The 27,629-nt window shown below is 38.1% G+C and overlaps 1 protein-coding gene across 1 annotated transcript; it reads left to right on the top strand.

Moving 5' to 3' along the window:
• The first annotated feature begins 3,128 nt into the window (after positions 1-3,128).
• Positions 3,129-3,978, top strand: LOC111877265 (2S seed storage protein). Its single transcript, XM_042896614.1, has one exon. The coding sequence runs from the start codon at positions 3,274-3,276 to the stop codon at positions 3,796-3,798; it is 525 nt and encodes a 174-aa protein (XP_042752548.1). The 5' UTR covers positions 3,129-3,273; the 3' UTR covers positions 3,799-3,978.
• Positions 3,979-27,629: the final 23,651 nt, after the last annotated feature.

The following is a 27,629-nucleotide window of genomic DNA, read 5'->3' as shown; positions in this document are numbered from 1 at the left end:
TCGAAATTTTTTGGTTTATGTCTGATTTGTGAGATATGCTTCAGGTAAGACTTTGGCTTTCTGAGGTTTGCTTTAGTTACAATTTCTACTGATTTCGATTTTACTTTTTGTTTGAGCTTGAAATCTGCTTCCATGAATCTATCTTTTCTTAATATGATTTTTGTGGTTTGTCTTAGGAGTTGGATTTTTTTTTTGCATGTTGGAGTTTGATTACCGTAAAAAAGTGTCTTTCTCCTTTGTTTGAGCTTTGATTTCTGCCCTGTTTAAGCTCGAAATCTTGTATATGATATTTGTGGTTTGTTTCAGGTAAATTTCTTACTACTGTGGTTTGCTTCTGCTATAAATTTCTGAAGTTCATTTCTTAACTTTTTTGTTCTTGTTTCTCGTTTCTGTGATATGAATCAGGAGGCTGATTGAACTTCTGATTTATGTATTTGGTTTTTTGTTGGATGCTTCCAAATTAGTTATTTTAGTTGATGATGAATTAAAAAACATTGTTTAAATCTTGTGTCCAATTTTACAAATGGTGAAGAATATGATTCTGAATGAATTGGTTTATTTATTGAATTACAAAATTTGCCACAAAACATACAAAGGTGAAAGTCCTTTGACATATATTCAATAAATGGAGTATGCAAGAAAAATAAATCAGTTCCTCGATATGTTGGTTGCATATAAGACATATTTGATGATGTTGTTTTAGGTAATTTTTGTAGGTTTTTGTATGTATTCTTTGTTTGATTATAAACCTTATTGCACTTTTGATTTTTCATTTTTTTATATATAAGGGCATAAAATTCTTAACTCGCCCCGGGTAGTAAAAAACAATGGACCGGCCCTGGCTACATGATACTGAGCTGCTTGAAATTATTAGTAAAAAATGGGATAGTTTTTCACTAGGATTTGTATGTTTTGTTTAATCAAGTGACAAACGCTATTGATCACTTGTTCTTGTTCTTCGACTGTTATTTATCGTCATAATTGTGGTATTGATTTTGTTTCTGGTGCAAGCTAATGTTGAAGTCTCCTCCATCCATGGTAGAATTGTTGGTTTTGTTTTTCACGTTCTCGTAATGGACAAAAGTTAGAATTAGTGGGTTCTTTGTGTTATGTAGTAATTTGGTTTATATGGAAGCCGCATGATTCTCGAGTAATCGAATCTATAGCCATAAGGAACCGTCTTTCTTTTTCGTTCATATTTACATATTAAAAACAAAGGGTATAAATGTCAAAATATTATTTTTTCAGTGGAATGACTTTCAGTGGAAAAATCAAGACCCATTCACAATACCCATAGTCCTTACCTTCTTCCCTAGTCACTTGCAACCAACAATATAATCCATCACCTCTCCATGCAACCTAGGATGGAATTACCTTCGTGAATATTATTGTATTTCAGATTCCTTAAAAATATGGTGAGGATAATATATTTTTTGTCAAGAATTTTTATAAAAACATAAAATAATGACATACAAATGTATGTTGTAAAAATCTATCAAAAATGTTGTAAAAATCTATCAAAAATCATGTCATAAAAATATTTGTTCTAATTTTAAATCGTTTGCAAAGAATTTTTTTCTTAAATGTTACAAATTAGGAAATACAAAAGGTCGATCGTTAATATATTTCGTAAATATACGACATGTATGTTTGTCGTAATTATATGTCCTAAATGTTTGTCACAAATTTTCCGACATACAATCAAAATATTTTTCTAACAGTGAACAAACCATATAGGATAAAAGTTTTGATAAATTAATGATAAAAAAATAACAAATTAATTTTGAAATTGTTGATAAGTTTATATATTAGAAAATAAAAGTTGTTTAGTAAATGCGAATAACAAATATATATGTACCTGATGTATGACAAAGCCAAAGGGTATAAAGCGAGAAAGATGTGAGGGGAAGGGAATAGTATCCCGAAACACCATATGAGGGTGTGGTTTAAAGGGTGCGGGGTAGAGGCCAGGGAAATCCTCTCTCATTGGTTGATGACATAATATATTTATTAAAAAGTTATAAAAAATATATCAAAGTTTATGATTTTTAATTCCCTACAAAAACGAATATAATATATGTATAAAATATATTTAAAAAAAATAATAAATAAAATGTAGTGAAAGATGATAATTTCTTGATATTTGATGAATCAAAAGACAAGTAAAAAAAACTGATAATGACATTCAAAAAAGTAAAAGAAGAAATGTAAACATATACCCTCGTGTCTAAAGCAAAAACAAATTAATGTGTAGTTAAGTAAAATAGGATAGAAATGTTTTGACTTTTCAGATTTGGCTAAAAATTGAAATCAGTGAGCATATTTTGTTTGATTTTTTTTGAAGTTCTTTTCAAAATTTAGTTTTATGTTCTTGTGAGCATGCTTTATTTTTTAAGAATCCTAGCTAAAATATTAGTGTTTATTTTTTTTAAATAAAAAAACCCGACTTAATTTTTGACAATTAGAGTTTGATTTGTATCTAAACCAATATCAAATATTGCTCAACCATTTTTAGTTATAGATCTTGATCATATTTTACAAATTTAGGGCAGCAAACAATTTGAGACAAGCTCGACTTAAGATTATTACCTAAACTAACAATGTTATGTTAAACTCAAAGGAACTGAATAGCTTGATTAGAATACTTCTTGTAGTACCAATTTCAGCTTAAGAATATAGATGGCTAGCTAAAAAGTATATATATAAGAAACAATATTAATTACTCCAAATCCATCTGGAGCCATTAAGTAGCACAAGCGTTCGAAGAAGAGAAAAGACACCTATATAAAAACTCCCAAAAAAGCACTTCCACTTGTTACATTTGAGATGTAAAAACTCGTACGTGTTGCTGGACAGCTATTCAACTTCACCACCTATTACAACCAGCTCTCCACGTGTGCACCCACATGCACCATAAATACCCCACCACCACAATCACCGATTCACAACCATCAACAATGGCAAAGCTCATAGCACTAGCGCTCGCCTTCACAGCCTTTGTAGCCTTTGCTTCCGCCCACAACACCGTCGTCACCACCACCATCGATCGAGGAGGAAAGCCCATTCTTGAAGCAGCAGTGCAGCCAACAGCTCCAGGGACAAAGATTCAATCAGTGCCAGAGGTACCTCGCCCAGGGCCAGAGTTGGTATGAAGAAGAAGGCAACCGGAGTCAGAAGCAGGGTGGCCTCCAGTCGTGTTGCCAAGAGCTCCAATACGTGGACGATCAGTGCCAGTGTGAGGCTGTGAAGGAAGCATTCCGGGAAGCCCAGAAGATGCAACGACAACAGGGACAACAAGGTGGAAGCTATGGTACCAAGCAGATTGGACAGATGATGCAGAAGGCTCAGAACCTTCCTAACCAATGCAAACTCCAAACAAGACAATGCCAACTCGGAAAAATCTCCATCACCACCATCACCACTGTCAGCGACGACACCAGCTACAAGCAGCAGTGCGAGCACATCCGAGGCCGACAATTCAACCAGTGTCAAAGTTTCATTCAACGACAAATGGGCTCTTATGGAACCCTTCTGATGAGCGTCAGTAAGCAAGGTCAACAGGCACAAGGTCTGGAACTCTGCTGCAATGAGCTTCAGAATGTGGAGGAAGAGTGCCAGTGCGTGGCAATGCAGGAGGTGTACAGGCAACTCCAGAAGCAGCAGCAACAAGGGAGCCAACAACGTGGGCGACGTGGTGGACAGCCCCAGACCCAAGATTTACAGCAGATTGTTCAAAATCTGCCCAACCAATGTAAACTAGAAGTGCACCAATGCCGAATCCCATCTGCCATGTTCTAAGGTGGAGATTAATGATCGAGGAATAAATGTCATTCGCATCTCTAGTCTAGGTTTACGGTTTTGACTTTGAGATGGGAGTAGTTGCCGAAATCACAATAATTAGGCTCATGGAGAGATATTTGAATCTATAAATCTCATGTAATCGCTCTTTCATCTTGTTTATGAATAACTAAAATGATGGCTGCGTTTTTTTATTCCCTGAAGGTAGAGGAACAATTATAACTCACTTAATGATACCACAAATTTCCAATGTTGGGTTAAATATCTAAATTGGAAGAGTCTTCAAATTTATAAGGTTATTTGTAGGCTGTAGCCACCGGTTAAATTTATTGTGTGTTTGCCACCGTAGATAGAGGTAAAATTATAACTAACTCAATTAAAAAACAAAATTTCCAAAAATTTAGTGACAAACAAGTGTATGGAATTCATCAATAGAATAGGTGTCGAAGACATTGAAGTAAAGATAGCTTCGTAAGTTACTAGTGGACTGGTGTAACTTCATTCGAATAAAAGAGAATCATAATCACTTATATAAACACTTTAAAGTTATCTACATAATCTTAAAAACAAGAAAATACATGTAGCAATTTATTGTGATAATAACAAACTATCAAAATCTTTGTATAACCCGAGTTTATATTACATGGTTCATAATAAGAAGAAAAGTTACACATGAATCGAGGGAGTTTCACCTTTGATGGAAGAAAAAATGTCATAAAATGTTTGCTAAAGCCTATTTGAAAAACTAGAAAACAATCGAATTTCAAGAAAAAAAATGAAAAGCAAAAAAATCAAGATCAAGATCTCTTGACAACAGCTTTCAAAGTATGGATTATGATTAAATTCAAAAGAAACCTTAAGTGATGGATCAAGAGACCCTAATCTACTTACAAGATTAAGAGCGATACCATCGTGTTCTGCAACTTGCTCTGGTCCTAGTTCTGTCAACTTATTTTTGTCATTGACAAAACACCATAAGGGTCACTAAAAAGAAGAAGAAAAAAATTCATTAATCAGTCGTCGTGGTGTCCCAAAATCTGAAATTTAATGCGACAGATAGTGTCTGTGGTTTCAAAACTTTCAACAAACGGTTTTTAGCCGTTAACTGACACTTGATTATAATAATACGAGAGCTTTTTCGTTATTTCACTGCCACAGGGACCATTTATGAGGTTATTATATTTTAGAAAATGAAGTAAATTATTTAATAAACTCTCTCTCTCTCTCTCTCTCTCTCTCTCTCTCTCTCTCTCTCTCTCTCTCTCTCTCTCTCTCTCTCTCTCTCTCTCTCTCTCTCTCTCTCTCTCTCTCTCTCTCTCTCTCTCTCTCTCTCTCTCTCTCTCTCTCTCAGTTCGTCTTCTATGTGAACAACACATTCAATCCAATAAAATAAGGTTTGTGAATTTTTTTGAAGACCGCACACAAAGAAAAAGTCGGTCCTTTGTTCTTGATTCTCTTTTTACCGACCATAGACGAGATAGATAACTAACTCCTGCTCTAGGTTATCGAATCAACAAGTTACCTAGAAACTCATATCATTATTGTCGGTCATGCTACCTTGGTTGTAAACATAGAAGAAAGTAAGAAAACTTTAAGACATGGTTCTATACTTTGTGCAATCTTGAACCGATGCAATTTATCTGTATATCACTAGATAGAAAAAACGTGATCTAAACAATAGATCATTCAATAATCTCCATGTTTTTTCAACAGAAAAGAACACAAAATCTTGATTATAATGACGGAACGAGGGAGGCGATGAGTTTTCTAAAAGCCACCAACAAATCCCCATCCTCCATGGTGGCTTTTTACCACCTGCATCACCACCGCTGCTTTTCAAATCTGATGTTAACCCATTTGTATCCCCATTCTTATTTAAATACATCTACATCTCTATTTGGGTTTTTTCACACCCCTGGTCGAGACGACGGAACATGCCGGACTATACGACTAAGTTCATGGATCACATATAACTGAATATGTAGCACAAGTACAATAATAAACAAAATAACATTTATATTCCATCTTGATGTTTGAATAAAAGGTTCTTTTCGATAATAATAGTACGTGAATTGCCTTAACAGATAGGAAGATAATACAACAACTAGTTAACTAGGCCGCCTATAATCCAATCCGTCTTGAATGTATGTTTAGTGTCTATTTCCCTTATTTAATCACCAAAAATCAATTATATTTATTTTGTTACAAGTTTCAAACTAACTATCTGTGACAACCCGAAATTTCTATCTTGTATAGTTATTCAAATCAATCAAGGTCATACTCGTTTTGTTATCATCTATCATTGATTAGAGTTAATTAGAGTGTTCTAAGCCTAGTAACTTCAAAGTTAGGGTTTAGAATTGGGTTCCACAAGTTCAACTTCCCAAAATGGCCAAACACTCCAACATGAGGAGTGTACAACCGTACACTTGGTGTGCGGCCGTACACCCCCCTTCTGGTCGTACACTCTCATGTATATATATATATATATATATATATATATATATATATATATATATATGAGACTTAGCCATTTTGATCACTTTTCACACTCCTAAGCCAAGAACTCGTTTCTCTCTCAACTACCAACCGATTTTTCATCTAGATCTTCAAGATTGCAAGTGTTTCTTCCCTTGAATTGTTGATTCCATTCAATATCTTGTAAGGATCATTAATTTCATCCATGAAATCACTTCATTTTGGTAGATCTTCAAGTGTTCTTCAGTTTCACCAAGAACACCAAGAGCACCTACTAAGTTCTTGGACCTCAAACACCCCTAAAAGGCTTCTATATCGTAAGTACCACTTCTTATGCTTGTTACTTACTAGATATACTCCTTAGAAATCGTCCAAACCATGATCATCAAGGAGTGTACGGCTGCACACACCCCATGTGGTCGTACACCCCTTTGTTTAGTGCATATTGGCCTCAAACTCATGTTCTATGCTAGCACATGATCAAGAACATTTCCTAGATGCTTAATAGGACTTTAAAACACTCATTGGCATGTTTCACCATGAGTGTGCGGCCGCATACCCACTTGGGCCGTACACTCTGGCCGTATACACACATGAAACATACCATTCTGGCCGTACACCCCAATGTGTGGCCATAAACCCATTATATGCAACACTTGGAACTTCTAACACTTCAATCTAAGTGTTTCCTAGTCCCTAAGGTGGTTCCCTATCATGATTAGTTGTTCATACACTAATTATATCCATATATGTATCATTATATGCTTAATAGGATCCGTGTGTGCTCAAGTCTTCACTTGACACTTAACATCCTACAAACCGATCTTTCATTCGTATCACTCACTGCAGGTAAGTTCATACCCCTTAACTTATCTTTTAAATGATTTTATGGGGGGGGGGGGGGGAATACAAGTAGAAACATTATAGTTATTATATCAATCACATGTGATTAATAACTATCAAACAGACAAATTTCTTATACTTCGAACCGTGTTTCCAAACAAATTGCTTCAAATAGTTTTACAAACTCTTTTATATGCAACATTCCTTATTAAACTCTTTCAAACTTATATTTGTCGGAATACAAGTAGAAACATTATAGTTATTATATCAATCACATGTGATTAATAACTATCAAACATACATATTTCTTATACTTCAAACTATGTTTCCAAACAAGTTGCTTCAAATAGTTTTGGAAACTCTTTTATATGCAAAATTCCTTATTAAACTCTTTCGAACTTATATTTTGTCAAAATCATGTCTATATAGATATAGTTATATAAGTAGGATTGAAAAGACTTAGGACTGATAACTCGCCTTATTTCCTATTCCTTGTTTGGTTGTGGACTTAGGGTATCAGTTGTTTATCCGAAGGTCGTTCGAATCTTAGTTATATATTATGTGAATGTTTATAGATTTTAAAGTTCTTCATTCAGTTCAATACCTTTGGGTAGCAAAGGTGTACAAACATGTTCATTCATACAAACAACATTTCGAGTAAACTATAATAGGTATAGTTTAGGAAGTCTCTAATACTATTGCTAGAACAATGAAACATATAAGAGTCAGTTCATACATGAGTTAGTTCAAATATACTATAACGAGAGATAATACTCACTATAAAGAGAAACATTACATACTATAACAAGAGACAGTACTCACTATAAGGAGAAACAGTACATACTATAACGAGAAATAATACATACTACACACTATACACTAGAGAACATACTATATACTAGACAGAGAGAACATACTAATATAAATACAAGAATACTATAAGATTAATGTGAGATACTACTTCATGGCTCGGCAAAAAACTGATGCATCACGTTTTGTACCCACAATCTCCTGGATGGAGAGTGTGAATTTGTGTAAAGATCTATACGGGACTGACCATCCTACACCTTGTTGCTAGCTACAGTGGGACTTGCAGGTCCACGGGTGACGAATGTCATATCATTTAGACGTCTAGAACGTCGTGTTATACTAGTCGATCAAGTATGGTTAAAATCATATCACATTTTATCTTAATTAACAAACTAGTTTAAGGTAGTTAGTACATTGGTAGTCACTTATATACAATACTATTGTACAATGTTATATTCCCATTTCATTCACATTGTGATCTTCTCACATAAATGGTAATGTAAACTATATTTTAGTAATGATAGTCATACTTAGGAAAGATACACACTTTTACAAACAACACAACACACATAACATTTGGGCCTTGGTAGAAAATACTTTTTAGTAGAAAATATAGGATTTTCTAGGAGGTACAAACATTTACTACAAACACTTACAAACATTTACGCCAAACACTAACAAACACTTTCATACAAACAATGACACTAAAATACGTATGAACTCACCAACTTTAATGCTGATCTACTCTTTCAAAATAACTTGTATTCTCAGGTCACCAGTAGACAGGTACCAATGACCAGGTTTTGAGAAGATAGAGCACGTTCAAGACTCATCTCTTATTTTGATTTATATTTTGGGTGTCTTATAAACTATATGGAACACACTTGTATTAAAATTATATTATTAATGCAATGGATGATGTTGTTGCTTGTTTACTATTATGCATTGTTGTGATACTGTACATGACGTCCTCCGCCCCCGAACGTTTCAGCCGTTCAGGTTTTGGGGTGTGACAGATTGGTATCAGAGCTCTGTTTATAGTGAATTGAGTATATCAACCCATAAAAGATATACAAACTATAAACACATTGGGATTAAAATACTCTGACCAAGAGTTTATTGTTTTAAATAATAAAATATTTAACTAAGTATACATACATGCGTTCATACTAAAATCAGTGTCACAAGGACAAAACAAAAGTATTACGATTGTTGGACAACACAATTAGGCTTGGGGGCATATGATCAGATCTGGGAGTGATATAGCCTGATTAACTATATCTTTCTGAGAAGTGATTAGCATCTGCCTAGGAATGGTTGTGGTGTTGCAGCAAGTCTAAAAACTTACCAACACTACTACAATGAAAACAATAGAACAGAACATAAACTTAAAATACTATAGGAGTATTTTTTATTACTATAATTATTTATGTGCAAACTAAAAAGGTCTTTATTAGTATGTCAATAGTTGCTGAGTGGATACGCTAAGGTTATATGTGACTAAAGTGTCATAGACTTAGAATCTGTGATCTTTACTTTACTTCTTGTTCCTTGTTTAGTTGTGGACTTAGAGTTAGGATCACTTATTCAAAGGTCTATCCTGTTTTGGTTACATATGACTGGTATGCGTTACGCAAGTATTGAAGTAACTGATAACGATCATCCTATAATTATCTTAATTAGTATGTCTATTAACTATCTCTTTCATCCCTTTTCTCGCATAGATATCATGGATGGATTCAATCTCCCCAGCGACCCGTACTTCCCCAACCAAGGCAATGATGGATGGCTCGACGATGAGCCATAATAGAATCATCCAATTCTGTTGGATGATGAATTCGCAAAGAACTTTTCAGAGGATTCCAACTCCAAACCAAAAGTCAATGATGTGCCTATGGTGGCTCCAATCCCGAATCCTGACCCTCGTCCGACTTTTCAAGGCCCGAAGCCTCTATGGGCGGAATATTTGGGAGCATGGAGTCAGGAGCAGGGTCAGCCTATTCCATACAATGACGACCAAAGCTTCTGCAACCTAAGCGAGGTAGGCTCAGCCGAAAGGGTCCTGCCCATTCTGGTCCGCAGGGTTGCTCGTAATGAAGAGCAGGGTAGGATAGCCATCCACCGAATCATGGAGGTTGACACCAATGCGGAAGTGAATACAATCCGCATCATTTGTATGGAGGATGCTCGTGAGAGAGTTGAGAGAGACAATGAAGCTCTACAACAAGAACTGGCTGCAACTTAGGCTTAAGTAATAGAGCTCTGAGTACGCCAAAGGGTTTATGAGCGACACCTCCTTGATGTGGAGCGTCAGCTGGCTGACTTGAGGGTTAGCCCGAGGGGTACCCATCACCGGTAGATGACGCGTTACTCATCTTTATTTTGGGTTAAAGAACAACCTTCGTATATAAGCTCTATGTAGCACTTTTCCCTGTAAATATTCCTAACTTTCTAGTACTCTTGCTAGGTATCTATACTGTCAAAATTCTCTTAGCTATGGTTTGATGTTAGTGATGGGTTTTAGCCATAAGAACATCATATGTGCTCATGCAAACCCTAATGCTTGGATCTAGGTTTCTCTATTGTACATGCAATGTATCCAAGACTTACAATCTTAGATCTAACATATTATAAACTGAAATTAGGGTTTAGAGAATTACCTTTGATTGTTATGTAGCAATAACAATCTCAAATCCTCCTTGTAATGACTTTAGAAAGCTTAGAGTCACAATTGTCACTCCTCTAATGGCTCACAAACACCAAGAGCAAGAGGATGAAGAATAAGGAGAGAGGAGGCTGCCCAAAACGTCCAGAAACCCTAGTGGAACTCTTAGCCACGTTTTTGGGGCTTAAGGGTACTATATATACATGTAGGCTATTAGGGTTTTCAACTAGGAAACCCTAATTTGACTGCTTAAGCCCTAAGCAGCCCATGGACTCTTTTAGAATATCCCTTGGACGATTTCTAATGGGTTTCCCCATAGAATTCGTCCAACCTATTATTCCAAGGTGATCCATAGCCCAAATGCAATTATCTTATAATTACAGTTCCAGTCCCTTAAGTTTAATTAATCTCTTTTAGCCACAAAATTAATTATCAATTAATTCTTGACTATTATTAATTAAACAATATAATTTCTCCTTTAATATATTATTCTCATAATATATTAATAAATCATAATTAATCCTTTCTCTCCATAATTCATCCTATCAAGTTGCTTTGGTGAAGGCAACCCAAAAGGACCATGCACCATCAGGTCAAGTACATACCAAAATAGTTATGGACTTAGATACTAATCCAACAGTAAGACCTACTTTTAGGTCATTTTTCCCAAACTTGCTACATCTGTAATACCAATATTATTGACAGATATCTAATCTCATGGAAATTAATATCAAAGTGCTTTCATCTTTCTAGTACTAGATCTACATTCAATCATACTTTCATTTGTGTTGTTGGACTATGGAGAGTTGGTCCATGAGTCACTCTCATCATTCTCTCTATTAAATTCTTACCAATATCTTCATCTTTGTGATCTTTTAGCTACAAGATGTCTCCACGTCGATCAGCGAGGCGTACTACTCCAATAACTCCAAATCAAACTCCTCCTCCTCCTCAATACAACCCAACAGCTATCCAAGCTGCTATGAATGCGGTTGTTAGGACAGCTCTAGCACAATTCACCAACACCAGTAGCAGCAGGAGTGGGACATATGTTCCTCCCACTATTATCAAGGCCCCAGTGCGCTCTAGAGAGTGCTCGTACAAGGACTTCACCAGCTGCAAACCCAGGGCCTTCAATGGAACTGGCGGAATCATTTCCCTCTCGCAATGGTTCGAGAAAACGGAGTCGATCTTTGAGATCTGCTCCTATCCGGAAGGGAGAAAGGTAAAATTTGCCGCCTGCACCTTCGCGGACCGAGCCCTAACATGGTGGAATAGCCATGTCAAGTCACTATCTCTTATAGTGGCAAATGCTATCGGTTGGGAAGCTCTGAAGGAGCTCATGATCGAAGAGTGCTGCCCGAGGAGCGAAGCTCAAAAATTGGAGCAGGAGCTCTGGAGCCTAACCATGAAGGGCTCCGACATAGTCTCCAACACTGCTAGATTCAGCGATCTGGTAGCTATGCCTGGGAATGGTCCCTTATGAAGCAAAGAAGGTGGAGAGGTATATTTAGGGGTTGGTGCCTCCATTCTAGGGGAATGTACTAGCTTCAAACCCCTCTACCTTCGATAGTGACAAGCGATTGGCACAACGGCTCATTGACCATAGGGTCCGTACCCCGTCAACAACAACAACCCTAGACATCTCAGTACCCTCCAAAGCCGTTGATAACAAGCGGAAGTTGTAGGATGACAAGAAGAAGAACGTTGCACATAAAGCTTCCAAAAAGCATTAGGTCATAGTGGTTCATGCTGCGATAGCACCTGCCACTGGTGCACCGATAAAGCAGTATGCTGGAAACTTGCCGAAGTGCAACAAATGCAGCTTCCACCACAACGAACCCTGCCGGGAAATGCAGTGCTCTAACTGCAACAGGAAGGGGCACACTGCCCGTTTCTGCAAAGCTCCGGCAAGGTCAATCAACCAAGTCCCCGACGTTGGTGTAGGCCAAGCTTGCTACGGTTGTGGCGAGGTGGGCCACTACAAAAGGAACTGCCCTAAGGCAGGGAATGTCGGTGGAGTGGGAAGGGTTTTGGCTATAGGCCATGAGGAAGTAGTTGCCGACCCAACAGTGGTCACTGGTATGTTTCTCCTTGATAACTCTTATGCACGCATTATGTTTGATAGTGGAGCGGAGAGGAGTTTTGTGAACCAGAAATTTGCTTACTTGCTTAAACTTAAGTCTCATGCACTTAAAGAACCATTCACCGTAGAAATGGCTAACGGAAAGATAGAGATCACTAGCAGTATATACATAGGATGTACTCTAACTCTAGATAGCCATTCATTTTCAATCGACCTCATGCCGGTCTCAATTAAAAGTTTCGACGTCATTATCGGCATGGATTTGTTGAGTCTACATCATGCCGACATCATGTGTTATGAAAAGGCTGTTCGCCTTAATCTGCCGTCTAGCGAAACTCTAGTAGTCTATGGCGACAAACCCAACACGAACCTTCGTATAATCTCGAGTATTCAAGACCAGAAGTACTTGCGAAAGGAATGTCGTGCATTCCTTGCTCATGTTGTCGATGTGAGCCAGGAGACGAAGGACATAAAGAACATCTCAGCAGTACACGATTTTCTCGACATCTTTCCAGAAGAACTACCAGGATTACCTCCACAGCGTCAAGTCGAGTTCAGAATCGACTTAGTTCCAGGGGATACCCCAGTAGCCAAATTGCCCTATCGTCTAGCACCAGCTAAGATGTAGGAACTATCCGGTCAACTTAACGAGCTGCTCATCAAGGGATTTATTAGACCAAGCTTCTCACCCTGGGGAGCTTCGGTCTTGTTCATGAAGAAGCAAGATGGATCGTTTCGTATGTGCATCGACTACAGAGAACTAAACAAGCTCACCGTTAAGAATCGTTACCCTCCGCCTCGCATAGACGATTTGTTCGACCAACTGCAAGGGGAAAATTACTTTTCAAAGATAGATCTGAGATCTAGGAATCACCAGTTACGAGTGCTTGAGGAGGATGTTTCGAAGACATGCTTTCGAACTCGTTATGGACACTACGAGTTCGTAGTGATGCCATTCGGATTGACTAATGCGCGCACAATATTCATGGACTTAATGAATAGGGTATATCGTCCTTACTTGGATCAGTTCGTCATTGTGTTTATTGATGACATACTTATCTACTCTCGTAGTAAGGAAGAGCATAGAAAGCATATATGTCAGATCTTGGAAACATTACGATCAGAGAAGCTCTACACGAAGTTCTCTAAATGCGAGTTTTGGATTTGAAGATTCGAATTCCTGGGTCATGTTGTTAGTGAAGAGGGAATTCATTCCAAAATAAAGGCCATTGAGAACTGGACGCCTATAGAAATTTGCCAATTTCTAGGCCTCGCTGGCTACTATCGTAGGTTCATTCAGAACTTCTCTAGGATCGCAAGACCGCTTATTACACTAACCCAGAAAGGCGTGGCCTTTGACTGGGAAGAGAAACAATGGAAGGCGTTTCAAACACTAAAACGAGCCTTATGCACCGCACCGATACTATACCTCCCATAAGGAATAGAGGACTTCGTGGTTTATTGCGATGCATCAAACCAAGGACTCGGTTGTGTTCTCATGCAACGAGATAAGGTCATCGCTTATGCCTCAAGACAACTAAAGACACATGAGGTCAACTACACCACACATGATCTTGAGTTAGGAGCAGTTGTGTTTGCTCTGAAGATCTGGAGACACTACCTGTACGGTACAAAGAGCACTATCTTTAAAGACTACAAGAGCCTACAACATATATTCGACCAGAAGGAGCTCAATATGAAACAACGACAGTGGGTTGAGCTAATAAGTAACTACGAATGCGAAATTCATTATCATCCGGGTAAAGCCAACGTAGTAGCTGACGCCCTGAGTCGGAAATAATACTCTAGTCGTAGAGTCAAATCATTAAGTATGACTATCCGTTCACACTTGTCCACACAAATTAAGGAGGCTCGGCTCGAAGCCTTGATACCTGAAAATGTGGCAGGTGAATCCCTGAGAGGGATGGATAAGAGCTTGGAAGTCAAGGGTGGCGGAGCCTTATATTTCATGGATTGAATCTGGACACCGAAGCACGGTGGCTTCAGAGACTTGGTCATGACAGAAGCGCACAATACTCGATATTCTATCCACTCAGGTTCAAATAAGATGTATCTGGATCTTAAAAAGCTATACTGGTGGCCTAACATAAAAGCAGAAATTGCTACCTTTGAGAGTAAATGCCTTACTTGCGCCAAGGTTAAGGTCGAATACCATAAACCATCAGGTTTAATCCAACAACCGGAGATACCTGAATGGAAGTGGGAGCAGATCACGATGGACTTCATAACCAAGTTGCCGAAGACTACGGTGGTCTCGATACCATATGGGTGATCGTAGACAGGCTAACCAAGTCCGCACACTTCCTACCTATCAAAGAAACTGACAAGATGGAGAAACTCACAAGAAGCTACATTAGGGAGATCATACAATTGCATGGTGTTCCCATATCCATTATCTCTGATAGAGATAGTAGATTCACTTCAAGGTTCTGGCAGTCGCTACAAAGTTCCCTATGAACTAGGCTGGACATGAGTACATCCTAACATCCGCAAACCGACAGACAAAGCGAGAGGACTATTAAACCTTGCAAGATATGTTGCAAGCCTGTGTGATTGACTTTGGAAAGGCATGGGATATTCGTCTACCCCTTGTCGAGTTCTCCTACAACAATAGTTATCACAAGAGCGTAAAGGTTGCTCCATTTGATGCCCTCTATGGCCGAAAGTGCAGATCCCCTTTGTGTTGGGCTGAGGTGGGTGACACACAGTTAGCTAAAGGACACGTTCCTGACAACACTCTCATAGGTCCAGAAATGATTCAGGAAACGATAGAGAAGATCGTTTAAGTCCATGAACGATTGAAAGCCTCTAGAGACCGACAAAAAAGCTACATAGACAAGAGAAGGAAACCATTGGAATTTTAGGTTGGAGACCGTGTTCTATTGAAGGTCTCACCCTGGAAGGGCTTGATACGCTTTGGAAAGAATGGAAATCTAAGTCCAAGATACGTAGGGCCTTTCGAGATTCTCGCTAGAATCAGCCTTGTAGCTTACAAATTCAAACTACCTAGCAGGCTCGCAACCTGTAGGTGTTTGTGAACGATGTGTTCACCGGTGTACTCCATCCACCTTATGGTTGCGTTAAGGACATTTATTGTTGAGGAATCCCATTAGCATTAGTGTCCATCCCGATGATGATCCTTAGGCTAGGTCCCTTGTGATCGGTGTTTAGGGATGTAAAGTGAGGATAACGGGAACGGGTAATCGGGTTATTGTTGGTTGATGAAATTAAATAACTTATTTATTGTGGGTTGAAAACCCTATCTGCTCACCAGGTTCCCAAGCCTGACCCACTTAGTTTCATGTATTACAGGTAGTGGCGTTCAAGCATAGATGTGATGTTTTGGATGAGGGATTACGGATATAGGCTTGTAGATATGAAATAATGTTGTAAGGATTATATTATACTGTTTATGCTTTTGATCTGTATCGAACATGACATCCCGAGTATTTTTAATGAAATACATTTCTACGGAAATGCTTTGATGAATCTTTATCATATTTTTATTTTAGGAACAAATTCCGCAACACTTTTATGTAAAATGTTACTCTGATTTTCAAACAAGCATAAACAAAATTGGTCTTTTTTGGCCGTGAAAATGGAGATGTCACAGTTGGTATCAGAGCATTAGTTTAAGAGAACTAGGAATTTGTAGGATTTATAGACCTAAAATGATTTTATGTGCTAATTTTAGGAATTATGCCTAAAATGCTTTTATGTGCTAAATACTTTGTGCCTAATATGCTGTTATTTTTTCGGATCTACGGTCTGTTGCCGACTAGATTTGGAAACCTTATGTGTTTAGGATTCTAAACATACGACTACGATATTAGAACTAACATGTAAACGTTTCAGAGTGATAAGAATGATTTAAACGTCAATCCTAAATAAAGATCTAAATTCACCTTATTCGGTGTATAGATCAAGATGGCAAGGACCCGTAGTGGAAACGTAAACACAAATGGAAATAGGAACCAACCCCTTCAACCTCAAGTGATACAACAAATACCTGTTGTTGTTGTAGAAGTGGCACCTGAGCCAATGATGATGGCCGGAGTGCAAGCGATGATCTAGATGATGTTAGATTGCCAAATGGAGGAAACAAGGCGTTTACTTCAACAGAACCGAGAAGAACTTACAGTACCAATTGAACAGCCCGAGCTGAATGATGGGCAGTCAGAAGGAGGAAACTATAGTGGGACTGTTGGTCAAGCCAACCCACCGATAGTTAGGCGAAACCATCGGGATGGAGGAAATGACAGACGTGGATGCAAATAAACGGAGTTCATGACATCCAAACCACTGTGTCTATCTGGAAGTCCGACGCCGGTGGAAGTCATGAACTGGATCTACGAGATGGAGACGATGTTTGAGAGTTGCGAGTGTAGCAACAAGCAGAAGAACACTCTCGCGGTTCCTTTGTTAAAATCTGGAGTACTAAGTTGGTAGAAGCTACTAGCTGATTTAATGCCCAAAGGAGAAGCGAGCAAGATGTCATGGGAGGATTTTCTGGTGCAGTTAAAGATGCAATATTTCTCTGAGCAGGATCTTCTAGAGATCGAAAATGAGTTCCAGAATCTGAAGAAGGGAAGAATGAGCGTTACTGAATACGCTGCAAGCTTTACAGAGAAAATGAAGCTTGTTCCTCACCTCGTCCCAACTAAAATCTCCAAGGTTAACTAGTTTGCCCTTAGATTACCAGCGGACTTCGGTCCAATGGTCAAGCAAACAACCATTCTGAAAGCCGCCATCTGGGCTGCTAAGAATGTGGAGACCCAGATACGAGAGAAGGGTCTGGAGAGAGCGGAGGTGGGAGAGAAAAGGAAATTTGATGGGTCGTCGAAATTCAGCAAGAAAAGCAAGTTCTCAAGGTTTGGTACGTAGAAGTCTGGAGGAGGTGAAGCAAAATGGTGTGACAAGTGCAAGAAGAAGAACCAGAGGAAATGTGACAGAGGAGTCACTTGTTTCAAATGTGGAAAACCTGGGCACTATGCCAACGAGTGCACGTTCACTAAGAAGGTCTGTTATGAGTGCAACAAGGAGGGGCACATATCGAGGGACTGCCTGAAGAAGAAGGAGATAGGAAGACCCAACATTCCACCAAAGTCGAAGGCGAGAGCCTTCCAGATGACGCTTGAGGCTGTGAAGGAGGCAACAGATGTCGCTTCAGGTACCTTTCTTGTAAACGGATTACCTGCCAATATATTGTTTGATTCGGGAGCCAACTACTCCTTTGTGTCACATAGATTTGGTGGGAAACTAGCATTACCTATAGAAAAACTTGATAATGCCCTAATTGTGGAAGTTGCCAGTGGTAAGTTCGTACCTGTTAATGATCGTATTAGGAACATCGTCATCGACCTAAATGGAAACAAATTCCACGAAGAGCTGTTGCCCATAGAGTTGAACGGTTTTGATATCGTTTTGGGAATGGATCGGCTTAGTTCCAACGACGCCGAGATACAATGCTGAAAGAAGATAGTAAGGGTGAACCCACCTGGAAAAGAGTCATTTATGGTGTATGGGGACAAACACAGAGTAAATTCTGGAATCATCTCCCAGATGAAAGCCAGGAAATGTTTCTCCAAAGGATGTACATCATACCTGGCATTCGTGATCGATGCAAAGAAAGAAAAGAAGGAGGTGCAGAACATCCCGATCGTGTGTGATTGTCCGGAAGTCTTTCCCGAAGATCCTCTTGGATTACAGCCTGATAGACAAGTGGAGTTCAGAATAGACTTGTTACCAGGAACAATACCAATAGCAAAAGCACCATACCGATTAGCACCGAAGGAGATGAAGGAGCTCATGACGCAACTAAAGGAGTTGTTGGACAGCGGTTTCATTCGACCTAGTTCATCACCCTGGGGAGCTCCAGTGTTATTCGTAAAGAAGAAGGACGGGAGCATGCGAATATGCATAGATTACAGAGAGCTGAACAAGGCAACGGTAAAGAACATGTATCCATTGTCGAGGATTGATGACCTATTCGATCAACTGCAAGGTTCGAGCTATTTCTCAAAGATCGATCTTAGATCAGGATATCATCAGCTGGAGGTGAGAGATCAGGATATTGAGAAGACTACATTCAGAATGAGATATGGACACTATGAGTTCTTGGTTATATCGTTTGGGCTGACTAATGCTCCTGCAGCATTCATGGATTTGATGAATAGGGTTTGTAAACCATTCCTCGATAAATCCGTGATAGTGTTCATCGATGACATTCTGATCTACTCGAAAATCCAAGAGGAGCATGTCAAGCATCTACGGGAAGTACTAGAAATGCTAAAGAAGGAGAAGTTGTATGCAAAGTTCTCCAAGTGTGATTTTTGGATCCGAGAAGTCCAATTCTTGGGTCATGTGGTTAACCAAGATGGAATAATGGTTAACCCCGAAAAAATCGAAGCTGTAATGAAGTGGGAACGAACGAAGAGTCCCATGGAGATTCAAAGCTTTCTAGGATTAGCTGGATATTATCGACGATTTATCCAAGGCTTTTCTTCGATAACTGCTCCATTGACAGCTTTGACTCACAAAGGAGCTACATATACGTGGAGTGAGAATCACGAAGAGGCATTCGAGAAGCTAAAGAAGCAGTTATGCGAAGCACCAATTCTTTCTCTACCCGATGCACTTGAAGACCTTGCGGTGTATAACGATTCGTTAGGAGTCGGGTTGGGTTGTGTTCTGACCCAAAGATAAAAGGTGATAGCATATGCCTCTTTAGAATTGAAAGAGCACGAAAAGAACTACCCCACTCAGAATTTGGAGTTGGCAGCGGTAATATTTGCCATGAAAATATGGAGGCATTACCTCTATGGCATGAAGTGCAAACTTTTCACTGATCATAAGAGTCTCCAGTATCTCTTTAATCAGAAGGAATTAAACATGAGACAACGACGTTGGCTAGAATTACTCAAGGACTACGACTGTGAGACACTTTACCACCCTGGTAAAGCAAATGTTGTTGGTGATGCTCTCATTCGGAAAGTCAATCTTGAAAGAAAAAGGCCAAGAGAATTGAGAATAGAAGTTGTCTCGAAGATTGTGGAAAGCATCAGGAAAGCTCAAGAGGTTGCTTTAGAGAAGAATAACTGAAAAGAGGAACGTTTGGCCAAAACGTTGGTGTTCGGTACAAACAGTCAAGGACTGAAGGTATTCCAAGATAGAATTTGGGTACCTAAGATGTGAGGAATAAGAGATCTTCTGTTGGAAGAAACACACAAGACCATGTACTCGATTCATCCTGGTAGCACTAAAATGTATAGGGACCTAAAACCCTACTACTGGCGGCCGACGATGAAACTCGATGTTGCGAAGTGATGTGTGTGAAACAAACTAGTTTTAATCCTACTAACTTAGACACAAAATAAACACACGAAAGGCAGTGTACCTATCGATTAGTAATATAGTTCAAGCAAGTAGGGTATCGAACACAGGGAACGGTAAACAATTAAAATAAATGCTAATATTATCTAAATAAAACAAATAACAAAAAGGGGATTTTCTCTAGTTTTACAAGACTAGAAACTTAAATAGAATAACCAACACACAAATTAACTAGCAACTAAAACAATTAATTACCAACTAAATTCAATAGTAAAGAGGACTTCTGTTTAGGTACGACTCATTTGTTCCCTTGGATGATTTTAATGTATCGGATTAATTCTTCATTGGCTACCGATTAAGATAATTAGGTTCACGTTCGCTATTCCTAATTCTTAGAAAACAAATTAACTCAAGCAATGGCCAGTTGTCTAAATTAACGGGTTTCCTAGATTATTGATTTGGGTTAAGTAAGACTTGTAATGGTTAATTAAATTAACCCTTCAATTAACCTATTGTTGATGTTCATCAAACAATCTCACACATTAACTTACCTATCTTCTAGTTAATTCTAGTTTCACATTCGTTATTCCTAGACATACAACTATGTGGTCACAATAAATCATATGAAATTAATAACTAAGAGATGTTCATACAACTTAATTACTAATTTATTAACAGAAGAATAGTTATTGTCAACACATAAGGTTCTTTAACAAGCTTAACTAAACATAATTACCAATTAAAATTAATCCTACTCAAATAATCAATCCATGTTCACAAAATTGTCTACCCTCACAGAAGAATAAGTTTTTAGCTCATGATTGCAGTAAACATAAACTCAAAAACGAAATCAAAGTATGTAAACATGATTCAAATCAAAAAGTTACTAAGAATAAACCAAAATTGTCTTGATTCTCTTCACAATTGAATGTAGGGTTGATTCTTTAGTTCCTCACGACCTAGCAGCACTTCCAATCGTTTCTCAGCCTCCTAGGGTTTCTCTCTATACTATGATATCGATCTGAAAGTCCCTTTATATAGATTTTCACAAAACAGAGGCTACTCGGCGAGTCCAGTGACCTACTCGGCGAGTCCGTCACTTAAAACCCGTGCACGGCAAGTCAGCGCGTCCATAATCGCGAAACTTCTGACCAACTCGGCGAGTAATCGACCCTACTCGCCGAGTACGTTTCGAATCAGCATTTTCTCAAAACACGAAAGTCGTCCGAAATTGTGTCTACTTTTCAGAACATTTTGAATCTCATCAATCGGAGTTACGGTTCATGAGATATAGCCAAAACACTGACGAGGGGTCAAGCTGTCCAGCAACATCCTTCTTTCTTCAAAATCCAAGATCCAAGCGTCCAATCGCCAAATCCGCTTCCTTTTCCATCCGAGCATGTAATTGTTGCTGAAAAATGAAATTATAAACTAATTAAGTACCTTTTGTTCATTAAATGTGATAAAATCAACATAAAGTATTAAGATAATGCATGAATTTTATAACTAAATATACACATATCACGAAGTATGTGGCCCAGTGTGTGACATGTGCGAGAGTTAAGGCACAACATCAAAAATTGTATGGGTGCTTAGAACCTTTACTTGTACCCATGGGTAAATGGGAAGACATCACCATGGATTTTGTGACTAAACTGCCCAGAACGAAGAGCGGTCACGACATGATTTGGGTGGTCGTGGATCGTATCACGAAGAGTGCACACTTCATAGAATCTAACGAAAGGTGGTCTATGTATAAGCTTACAAATGCTTACGTGAAGGAAATTCTGAGACCTCACGGTGTTCCTCTTACGATTGTATCAGATCGTGATAGTCGTTTCACGTCAAGGTTCTGGAGAAGTATACAACAGGAATTGGGTATGAAGTTGTGTTTAAGTACAACTTACCATCTACAGACAGATGGCCAGAGCGAAAGAACGATTCAAACACTGGAAGATATGCTGAGAGCATGTACCCTAGAGTTCCAAGGTAATTGGGATGAGCACTTACCTTTGGTAGAATTTTCCTACAACAATAGTTTCCACTCGAGTATCAAGATGGCACCCTATGAAGCTTTGTATGGACAGAAGTGTCATACACCGTCTTGTTTGCTTGAGGTTAGAAAAAAGCAGTTTATGGGCCCCGAGATAGTCGATGAGACTGCTGAGAAGTTGAAGGTGATCAGGTAAAGGATGTTAGCAGCTCATGATCGTCAGAAGAGCTATGCTGATAAGAAAAGATGACCGATGACCTTCAAGTTGGGGATTCAGTTTTGCTTAAAGTCTTGCCGTGGAAGGGGCTTATAAGATTTGGGATACTAGGAAAGTTGAGTCAAAGGTTTATAGGACCGTTCAAAGTTCTTTAGAGGATTAGGAACCAAGCTTACAAGCTCAAATTACCCAAAGAACTAGATGGTATTTGTTAGGTGCATTTTGTGCACCTTTGTGCATAGCTTTTAGCCCTTTTTTATGTATGTCCTTAGCATAACTTCGTTGTTTCCTATTGCATTTTAGCATATTTAGGTTAATTTCTTGAACAAACTTATTTGCACTCTTTCATGTCCTTTTCAGGTGAACCGGAGCTTGGAACGCGCTTTGGGAAGTGCCGGGAAGCATTGGTGAAGATTTCGGGATGATCGGGCGAAGAACGAAAAAGTTGGAAAAATCAAGTTTGGAATTGGAGTCAGAGAGGAACACGGGGCATGTCAGTTTAGTGCAAATCAACACGGGGCGTGTTGCTGAACACGACCCGTGTCAGTTTAGCCTATTTTAACACGGGCCGTGTTCGACCCAAAAACCAACTTTTGGCAGTTTTTCCTATCTTTCATATTACGGGTTGAGGGTCATTTTTAGAGAGACATAACATATCAGAGCATCATTGGAGAGGAGAATTCAAAGGTTTTTGCAAGGGTTTGTCTGTCAATCATTTGGAAACATTAATTCTTATTATTATAAGTTGTAATTACACTAATTTCATCTTTTAGACTTGTGATCTTGTTCTAGCCATGTGTGGCTAGAACCCTAGTTTCTCCAATTTCATGTTTTGACTTCTTGGTAGTGACTTCAATCATATGACATGATATTTGTTCTTAATTTCTATCTAATGAATTTGATTTTGCTTCAATCGAATGTTTGATTCTAACTGTGTTTCTTATTGGCCATTTGAATTAGGGTTAGGTCATTCAAGTTATCTCTTTTACAAAATCCGTAATTGTTTTGTGAAATTGAACAAGTAACAAGCATTAAATTGATCTCTATTGAATGAATTTCGTGTAAATCTTATTCATACACTTTTACACTCCCGAGCTTATGAGGAGTATTGGGTGTTGTTGGGAACATTCACATAAAGCTTCATGCAATCTTATAATCTAATTCTAAGAGCTTGTTTAGATTAGGTTAATAAGGTTAGGTTTAATCAAAGAGCTTGTTTTGGTTAATTAATGTGGTGAATGGGAAGTGTTAGAGCTTATTAGCACTTTCAAGTACCAACTTAGATAGAATTGAACGAATATTGTGTCATCTTTGAGTCACATTGCTAAATTGTCATACATGGAGTTGGAGTCCTTACAAAATCTGAACTTAATTCATTCGTTTAGTTGTCTACTCGTGTTTTAAATTTGTTTGTTTAGTCATTGCATTCTAAACCCCCCTTATTACTGTTGGTGACCATAGTACCTTGTGCAAAGAGGTATAGACTAATTATCCCGTGTCTCTGTGGATCGACCCTACTTGCCTTGTACTACCTTTTAGTGCAATATAGTGGGATTATTTTGGAGTATATCATACCCTTATTATTTGTTGGGTCTGACATGCCTAACAATATTCATAACACTTTCCATGTGTGTTATTTGAGGAAGTTCACGGGAGAATTTCACGACATAATTTCAATCTCAAAGTTAAGGATGGATGAGAGTAAGAGGCTGATTGAAGAGCCCGAGGCAATTGTTGACCATAAGACTAAGAAGTTACGACGCAAGATGGTCGACTTAGTGCTACTCCGATGGAAACATTCAAATGGACCAAATCTCACTTGGGAACCAGAAAGTGACATTATGAGTCGCTACCCACATCTGTTTGCTGATGCATGATTTCAGGATGGAATCATCCTAAGGGGGAGAGAATTGTAATGCCCGGGTTTCAGTGGTAAGCATTAATAGATGATGTAATAATCTAGGTCAACTATTTTAACTCTTTTTGAGGTAATAATGATGAAATATTTGAGTATTATGTGAATTATGTGCATTTATGTGCTTATTACTTATTTATAAATATATAATTAATAAAGGATAAAAATAAGCGTCAAAATTAAAGAATGAGATAAGCCTAATATCTTTACACAAAGTTTTAGTGATCGAAACAAGGATTCCGGATATATAAAGAACGCCTAAATCCGAGTTATAACGAAGAAGTTATGACCCGTTGAAGTTTTGTGTCGAATCCGGCATGACACCGGGAAGCGTAAATAGTGAATTTATGATAGAAGACTTTTTGGCCTTAGTAATCTAAACAAAATTCATAGAATATGTTAATCCGAGAACATCCATAAAAAGAACGCCCAAATCTGACTTCGTATGAGGAAGTTATGATTTTTCTAAAAAATTTGGCATAACAGTGCACGACCCAAAACTCGAATTTTAGTTCGATCCGTTTTTGGCCTACGCGACCTAAATGAGAATTAAAGATCTCATTAATAGGAACTCAACGATAAAAAGACAGATGAAAACAGAGTCAGTATGTAGAAGTTATGAATTTTACGCGGACATTTAACAATATAAACAATATAATCTCCTCATATTGTTAAATTTAAGATCGGTCGAGAATTAGCCAATGGAATCTAAATGAAAGTTGTATATCTTGTTTTTACCTAGCGTGGATATAAATAACATAGAAATCGAAGCTCATTTGCGAAAGTTACGCGGTTTAGAACTCGACAGGGTGTTGTGCGAAATCGGGTGACGTGGCTGAATATGGGCCAAGGCTTGCTCCCCAAGGCAACCCACCAGAAGGTGACATGTGGCATGGACTCGACGAGTAGGAGGACCTACTCGACGAGTAGAGCTATTTTCCAGCCTATAAATAGAGGTGTCGGGTTCCCTCATTCTTCACACTATCCCAACTTCACTTTCTCTCTCTATACTCTCTCTCTCTCTCTCTAGCCTCCCTTAAGCCTCTTAAAGTCTAGGTAAACCCCCTAGCACCTGAAGGAAGCCCCGAGGCTCCTGAAGTTCCGAGAAAAGAGCCTTTCGGCTCGAAAACGCTGCTCCAGCGAAGCCCGGTTTTGAGGAAAACCCGCTGTAAGTGAGATACGCCTAACCTATCCTTAGTATAGCTTATGTTTAATATAGTAATGTTATTAGGACCTTATAATAAGTACTTGGTCTATTATTATGGGTTATATGGGTATTGTTTAACGCTTATATAATAGTAATAATAGCTACACTATTCATTAGTCTCAGTGAATATTAGACTAAACTCTAGTGGTAATGATACTAGGTTTTGTCCGAGGAAAATTGTGTTAAGAGTAACAAAGTGTTGTCTGAGTGTCGAGTCACCACCTTCTCAGGTGAGTGCATTTTTACTTTCATATTACACATATATATGAAGTATTTAATATAAACTACGTGTTATGTGTGCATATTATCTGAATGGTTGCTGTCTATGTTGATGAAAGATTTTTATACATGTTTTAAATGATTTAAATTGTATATGTATTTTATATCTACAAAAATGTTGGGGTAAACATGGGTAGATGTAATAGAAAATGTGTGATAAAATGACGAGAGGCCTCGATGTTTTTGTTGTTGATTCTGTCATCTAGCGGAGTATGGATGACGATCACGAACTCTTCTAGACAGTCCAGTGGAACGCTAGAAGGCTCACAACCTGTAGGTGTTTGTGAACAATGTGTTCACTGCTGTACTCCATCCCCCTCATGGTTGCCTTCAGGACATTTATTGCTGAGAAATCCCTTTAGCAGTAGTATCCATCCTAATGATGATCCTTAGGCTAGGTCCCTTATGATAGGTGTTTAGGGACGTAAAGTGAGGATAACGGGAATGGGTAATTGGGTTATTGTTGGTTGATGAAATTAATTAACTTATTTATTGTGGGTTAAAAACGCTATGTGCTCACCAGGCTCCCAAGCCTGACCCACTCAGTTTCATGTATTACAGGTAGTGGCGTTCGAGCATAAATGTGATGTTTTGGATGATGGATTACGGATATAAGCATGTAGATATGAAATAATGTTGTAAGGCTTATGTTGTACTGTTTATGCTTTTGATTTGTATCGAACATGACATCCCGAGTCTTTTTAATGAAATACATTTCTACGGAAATGCTTTGATAAATCTTTATCATATTTTTATTTTGGGAACAAATTCCGCAACACTTTTATGTAAAATGTTACTCTGATTATCAAACAAGCATAAACAAAATTGGTCTTTTTTGGCCGTGAAAATGGGGATGTCATAGTAAATATGTTTATGCTTGCAAGATTAAGTGTAATTCGAAATCATTGGAAAAGTTTCAATGTATGGTAGAACGAATAAGAAGAATCAAATTAGGAAGAAAGATAAAAGTTTCTCCAATCTGAGAAGAAGGGAGAGTACTTGAGTATCATGTTTTATGATTATCTTAGTGATTATGAAACCATATCACATTGATCCTCTAAGGACATCTTAGTGCATTTGTATGGCTAAGAAGAGGAATCATGAATAGTTTAAATGGTTAAATCAAAAGGTGAATCATAATTTGTTCCAATGTTAAGTCTTAGAGTCGTATTCCTATATTGTAACTTGAGTGACATATCTTAAATAGGTTTATAACACTCATCAAATGTAGAGTAAAATGCAACTTACTCTTGTACATTTGAAATTGGTAAGTTGTGATGTTTTTGATAAGACAAAGACCAATTAAGACCAATTGTTTGAAGTGTTTGTATTGAGAAGAAACCACACTAACTCTTGAATATTTGTTTGTCAAGTAATGTTCCTTGACAAAGTTAATCTTATATGTCAAGAGGTCAGTAGGAGTCTTAAGGATCTTGAATAGCTTCAAGAACTAATCAAGAGTAACCCTATTTTTAAACACTAGCACATGAATTGACGTTGGTAACCTATCGTGTTGACATATACTTGTTTCGGTGGCCAATCTAATTAAAGTTGACTATGCATGTGGCTTCTATGAGTTCTCAATTGTTTGCCTAACAACCTGGAAGCAATGACATGCCCTATGCTGCCAAGTGGCAAGAAATTAATATTGAAAAAGTTCATTCCATATGAGTTTGGATTTGTCACTAACCTTGTCTTGTGATTATGGTTATGACAAATTCACATGGATAGGAACACATACACCATAAAAATCTAAGTGTCATAAGTTTTCTCTCAAATTCATGAAAATGATTATGAGGAAACGCTTTCACTAAGTAGATTTTAAGGAGATAGCAATTGTGTTATTTGCATTCTCAAAATCGATTATGATTACGGCATCCCTCTTCATAGTTCGAATTGTGAGAAATGGCAAAAGGTCTAAATATTCCAAACGTATGGTTGTAAGTTCTAAAATTGTTTAGACACAAATGTGAGCTATCTAAGGA

Source organism: Lactuca sativa, chromosome 7 (assembly GCF_002870075.4).
Source record: "Lactuca sativa cultivar Salinas chromosome 7, Lsat_Salinas_v11, whole genome shotgun sequence".
In the NCBI taxonomy this organism is placed as follows: domain Eukaryota; kingdom Viridiplantae; phylum Streptophyta; class Magnoliopsida; order Asterales; family Asteraceae; genus Lactuca; species Lactuca sativa.
This window is presented reverse-complemented; position numbering and strand designations above follow the sequence as displayed.